The sequence below is a fragment of the Camellia sinensis genome, chromosome 4 (assembly GCF_055761805.1).
Source record: "Camellia sinensis isolate YWXY chromosome 4, ASM5576180v1, whole genome shotgun sequence".
Lineage (NCBI taxonomy): Eukaryota > Viridiplantae > Streptophyta > Magnoliopsida > Ericales > Theaceae > Camellia > Camellia sinensis.
The window spans coordinates 116,727,825-116,733,453 of NC_138964.1; the positions used below are offsets into that span (position 1 = coordinate 116,727,825).

General features: G+C 35.2%; 1 protein-coding gene across 1 annotated transcript; it reads right to left on the minus strand.

Moving 5' to 3' along the window:
• Positions 1–327: 327 nt before the first annotated feature.
• On the minus strand, positions 328–2,809 carry LOC114313698 (SPX domain-containing protein 2). The gene is made up of 3 exons (XM_028260109.2): positions 2,564–2,809; positions 2,371–2,494; positions 328–640 (listed from the first exon to the last, which is right to left on the minus strand). The coding sequence occupies exons 1-3, from the start codon at positions 2,780–2,782 to the stop codon at positions 483–485; spliced, it is 501 nt and encodes a 166-aa protein (XP_028115910.1). The 5' UTR covers positions 2,783–2,809; the 3' UTR covers positions 328–482.
• Between the last annotated feature and the right edge of the window lie 2,820 nt (positions 2,810–5,629).

A 5,629-nucleotide genomic window follows, 5' to 3' on the forward strand; every position in this document is an offset into this window, starting at 1 on the left:
ATCCAGTCCAAATGTTTGGGCCTATGAGACGTACTACGGGTTCCGTTTTGATGATCAGAATCATTCATTTTGTTAGATACTTCGTGTATTTTATCTAAAAGATAAATTAGATTGATCTGATAACTGCATCCTATTCAATTTATTATTTTTGTCATCAAAAAAATATATGATTTATTTTTTAAAAACACAATTATCGACTATTTTTTTAGAATAAAACACAGTAAATTGAATAAGTTACAGTTATCAAATCGATTTAATTTTTTTGTGTGGATAAAACACACGAAATGTCCAACAAAATACATGGTTCGATAATCGAAATGAGATCCATGGTGAACCCGAGGGGATTAAACAGCCCTCTTCAGTCTAGATTTTAGACGGGAGAGAATCCTCCTAAAAAAAAAATCAAAAAAAGCCCATCTTTCTTGTGGTGGAAAGCAAGGTGTTGAGCTCATTGTTCTCATTCACAACAATGAGAGCAGTCTTTACAGGAAGAGTTGATTGAGCATCACTTCACACTCCTTCAAGAGTTTGCAAATTAAGTCACTGGTGAAGAATGGCTGTTGAAGAACTTTGGGCATGAAAGGCAGCCAAATCACGGTCCCTGTCTTCTTGTTGTGCTTTTTCACTATCTTCAACAATCCTGTCTCAAGTATAACACAATGTAGGAAATGAAACTGTTTCAGTATCAAATTACTGCTGTTCTGCAAAAATTGACTTCAAAATCTAAGATTTTAGATAATGTTATTCATATAGGTATATCGGCAGATAAATTGATCAATATTGGCATTTGAAATCCAAAATTCCGATATGTATTGAATGATTTTTGTGGGAGGTAAATCCCAAGCTGCCACTCTGCCACGCCGAGTTGTGACTGGGCAGGGCACACGGCAGAGTTGCTGAGCTTGCAGCACAACCAGGCAGCCGATCTCCACCACAAGTCGGGCAGCCTAGCCCAAGCAAGGGGTGGACAAAGTCAATGGAACGCCACTCCACCTGGCCCAAAACGTGCTTCTCCATAGGGGTGGATATCGCGCTGGGTCGTATTCGTGTCATGTTAACTCGGATTCGTGTCAGAATTATCTCCATACTAGTCCGATCCGTTTATTATTTTGTTCGTGTCATGTCAAAATTTTTTACTATTAACAAAAAATATCAAATGCATGAAAGAAATTTAAAAATTTCTTCACAAATTAAATTTAATGAAACTAATATCTATTAAATGAAAATATTTATAAAAATATTTAATTTCAACTTAATTTTAATTTCTTAATTTATAAATATTATATTTTTTATTAGATTAACTCAAATAATAGACACACACACAAAAAAAACATTAAGTTCAATTAAAAAAAAAACTTATATTAAACTTAAAATTATATTTTACATACTTTTTAATAAATTGGATGTAATTACTTAAGAGGTTAAAAAATGTCATATTAATCTTCAATGGAAATAATATTAAATGTGTAACTAATTTTTTATTTTACGGGTTATCTATGTTAATTTTGTATAATACTAATTTAACCTGTTTAATATTCATATAATCAGATCGTGTCATATACATATTCGTATCAAGAATGATCAATCATAACCCATTAATTTTATGTATAATTCGAATCGTGCTATCGTAACGTAACATAAATTCCCACCCCAACTTATCGATTCCTAGAGCATCATTTATGTGGACACGGTCCCACATATGGTGGAATAATGGGATAAAGTAGCAAATATCTTTCAACTGATTGCAACTATCAACAAAGTTCACTTATAAATACACATATATACATCAACCAGGGTTAGTTCAGTTGGTAAGACTTGTTTCCTTCGCTTATTTTGTTTAGATTTGAGTTTCGTTGCCGGCCATTCTTTGTTGATGGGCGATATTGCGTAACGCTTTCTCTGGCCCTGGAATGGGGTAGCCTCCCCTCCTCTTAAACTTTTTTTTGAATCAAAAAAAAAAAAAAAAAATACACACATATATACTAAATGAGGACATATATATTTGTGATTGGTGAAAGAGTAATAACACTTAATATCTTATTGGTATACAGAACTTTTTTCTTAGATGAGGTATGCAATAACTAGAATAATATTAATAGAATAATATTAAGAATCATGAAAAAAATATCATAAAATATTATATGAAAATTTTTTTATCTTTTGATTAATGTGCAGAGCTTTATTACTCTCTAGTCTTTTGTTGCCCCTCTCTCCCTCTCATCTACAGTTTTTTGTCATTCTTTTATATCATTACTTGTGGAGTTTTGCTTGAAAATAATCGTTAAAAAAATGGCTTGCCATGTAGCCAAGTAATATAAAACGGTGAGGGAAAAAAAATCAATAATATATAACATCGAGGGTAAAAGTTACCGGCAAAGTTGATGACACTGTAGTGCAATAGCAAAACCATCTCTCCATGAAACTCCAATATGTCCAGTTTAACTCGTGTCATGTCTTCACTGCTTTCCATGTTTGCTACTCTATCCTTCAGCTCCTGCACTTCCAATTCATCAAACATAAAAAAAAAAACAAAAATTGAATTTTTTTTTTGAAATTACTGTACCCTTATTCTGATGATGTACTCTTCTTCCTTGTCAATGAAAAATGTGTTGACCTTCTCAAGCTCATTATCTAATAACTGTATAAAATCGATCATGCCCTCTTCCTCCTCGTGCGCAATCAGTTTCAGTTGCTTCTTCAACTCCTTATACGATATAAATTCGCCTTTCCATTCAGGCAAGGTTTCGGCTATCTCACTACGAAGGCTTTTCCCAAACTTCATTCATTCATTCATTCACTCTCTCTCTCTCTCTCTGCTTTTTGTCACCCTTCAATGGTACGTAGAAAGGTCTAACAATATATATAATCAAAGGCAAAAGCATATGTCCTAATCCCAGTAATATTCCTTCAATTTGTTTATTGTCAATAAATCCAACAATGTAATGTCTAGTGTGATGAATTTTGTGTGTGTGTGGGTGGGTGGGTGGAGAAATAGAAGAGCTATCGGATTTTCTTAGGGATATGAGACAGTGCACTTGGAATACAACGATGGTGAATTGAAGATTTTCTTTTTCTATTGATTAGATGACAAAAATTTGTGTCTTTGTTTCATAATCTCCACAGTGAAGCAACTTTAACTACCAATTAGGATTCATGCTACTGAATCATCGTCCTGCAGCCTATTTAAGTTTCTTTAATTTGTTTTGGACAAAGGTTAGTAGTCGCTGCGTTCATAGACACTATCAAAACTTGTCTAGTTTGTAATGCTGCCAAGAACTATTGGACAACCAAAACTTGCTTCCGAATCGTGTTTAGCTATACATGTTTCTCCAATTACAATCAGCCAAAAGGCTTAATGGTCTATTTTGGCACCGGTGGTTTCATGGCCTAGCATAGAAAATTTGAACATTTTTAATTTTTTTTTTTGTTTTGGGTACACAACATTGTTGACGGTTTATATTTCATTGATTTGCTATTGGTGGTTTCACAGCATAGCATAAAAAAATTCGTACACTTTCTAATATATATACTAGTGCATGTCCGTGCCTAAAGGCATAATGTAAATAAAATAAGTGAGCAAAAAGGAGAAAAATAAAAAATAAAAAATAAAAAATAAAGAAATAGGAAGGAAAATAAAAAGAGGAAAAATAAAAATAAAAATATAAAAAGGAAAGAGGAAGGAAGGTGGGCAGGAGAGAGAGAGAGAGAGAGAGAGAGAGAGAGATTGCATGAGTGAAAAAAATGGGGGAAAAGAAGGTGGGTGAGCGAAAATTAAAGAAATCTTGATCCTTAATGAATTTGGGAATTAATATTAACCCTTGAAACAAAATGTATCTCTAAGATATTTTGACACATTTTCAAAAACTCTCCTGCTTTATTATATAGATATGCATAAATATATTTTCTAAATACTACCGGCTATGGATGAGTTGACGAAAAATATTCAGGATGATAGAGTATGCTTTTTGCAGATGATATCATGCTAGTGGATGAGACTAGAAAGGAGTTAACACAAAGTTGGAGATTTGGAAATTGGAGAGAGAGAGAGAGAGAGAGAGCTGGGTGAGTCTTATTCAGTCAGAGTCCCTAACAATGGGGGAGGAGGAAGCACAGTAGAAGTAGAAGTAGAAGTAGCAATCCTATTTGAAAAAGGAAGTGGAAGAAATGACAACAAAAGAATCAAGAGAGCAAGTAGTAGAGGACTACTCTTGGCCTGTGATTCGCTTCGAAGTCCCTCCAGTCAGAACCAACCACTTCTGCTACCAGTTCAGAAACACCTCCTCAAACCCTAACAATTTCCCTTATGGCATCAAATGGTTTGTTTCTGCTCTCTCTCTCCCTCTAATATTCTCTTTCTAGGTCTCCCGACTGTTAGGAAATTTTCAAAATGGTTTTCGAAATTTATAGTTTAATTTTTTGGGTGTTTTTAAAACCTTCCTTATTTTTCTTTGGAAAGTTTGAAATAAGCTTAGGGACTTTGTTCCATATTGGAAAGAGGGCAAAACATAGAGCACTTAATGAAGTGTTTCATGGAATATTCATTTGAATATGGAATTGTGAGGTGAAAACTAGTGTGCATGCATTTACACCACAAGGATGGTCATTATCCACACACGCATGCATGCGCGTGGCGTGGGCAGTGGGCTTTGTGGCATTTGATGGCGCATTTTGCACAGTTGCATCGACGTCATGGGGGCGCTTTCTTATTTGCATCGAATAGGTTGGAGTGATGGCATGGATCCAACGTAGTCAGTTCCATGTAGCAGTGATGTGGCATCCGTTGGCGATGAGTCAATCCATCGATCGAATGATTGTGTGTCCGATCTGGAGTGATTTGATCATAGCCATTGATTGGAAATGCACGGGATTGTACGGATGAGATGGCACCTGATCATGATCAGGTGTGATCAGTCAAGGTATCTATTCGATGTGAGAATGATGTGTACCATAGATCGTCGATCCAACGGTTAGATCTGATCGGATGCGATCAAGGGACATGACCATTCGATTAGGTGCATCAAGGCCTATAAATAGGCTGTGAAATCAACCATTTCAATCCATCCAACATTCAGAATGCATTCCTGCAGTTCTCTCTCTCTCTCTCTCGCCCTCTTGATTTAGAGTTTTCGATCAAGAGTTTCTTAAGCAAGTTTCTACTTTTCTTATTAGTAATCAAATTCTGCAGACTTGATTATTAGTGTCTTGGTTTTCTTGATTATATCAAAAGTATTCTGATCTACTGTCGTCAGTGCAGACGCTGGTAGACTTGATTTTTAAATCATACTTCATTGTATCCTAGAGGCAAATTTGCTGTAACCCCATGCCCACCTTTTGGAAAACGACTAAGTAACGCGACTTGAAGCACAAATTTCTATTCTACATAGACAAGTTTATTGCCAAGTTTTGAAGACTTGAAGACCATCAACTGAAGAATTCAAGACGAATTGTTCCAACACCGACGGTTCCTATTTTCTTACATGTATCGACGAAAAGTCCCTTCATGTATTCCCATTGTAAGTTTTCTCTCTCTTTCTCTCTCTCTCTCTCTACATGTAGGGAAATCCTATGCATACCTTTTGATATGCACCCTATCACAAAGATATGTAATTTTATCACAAAATTTCTTAAC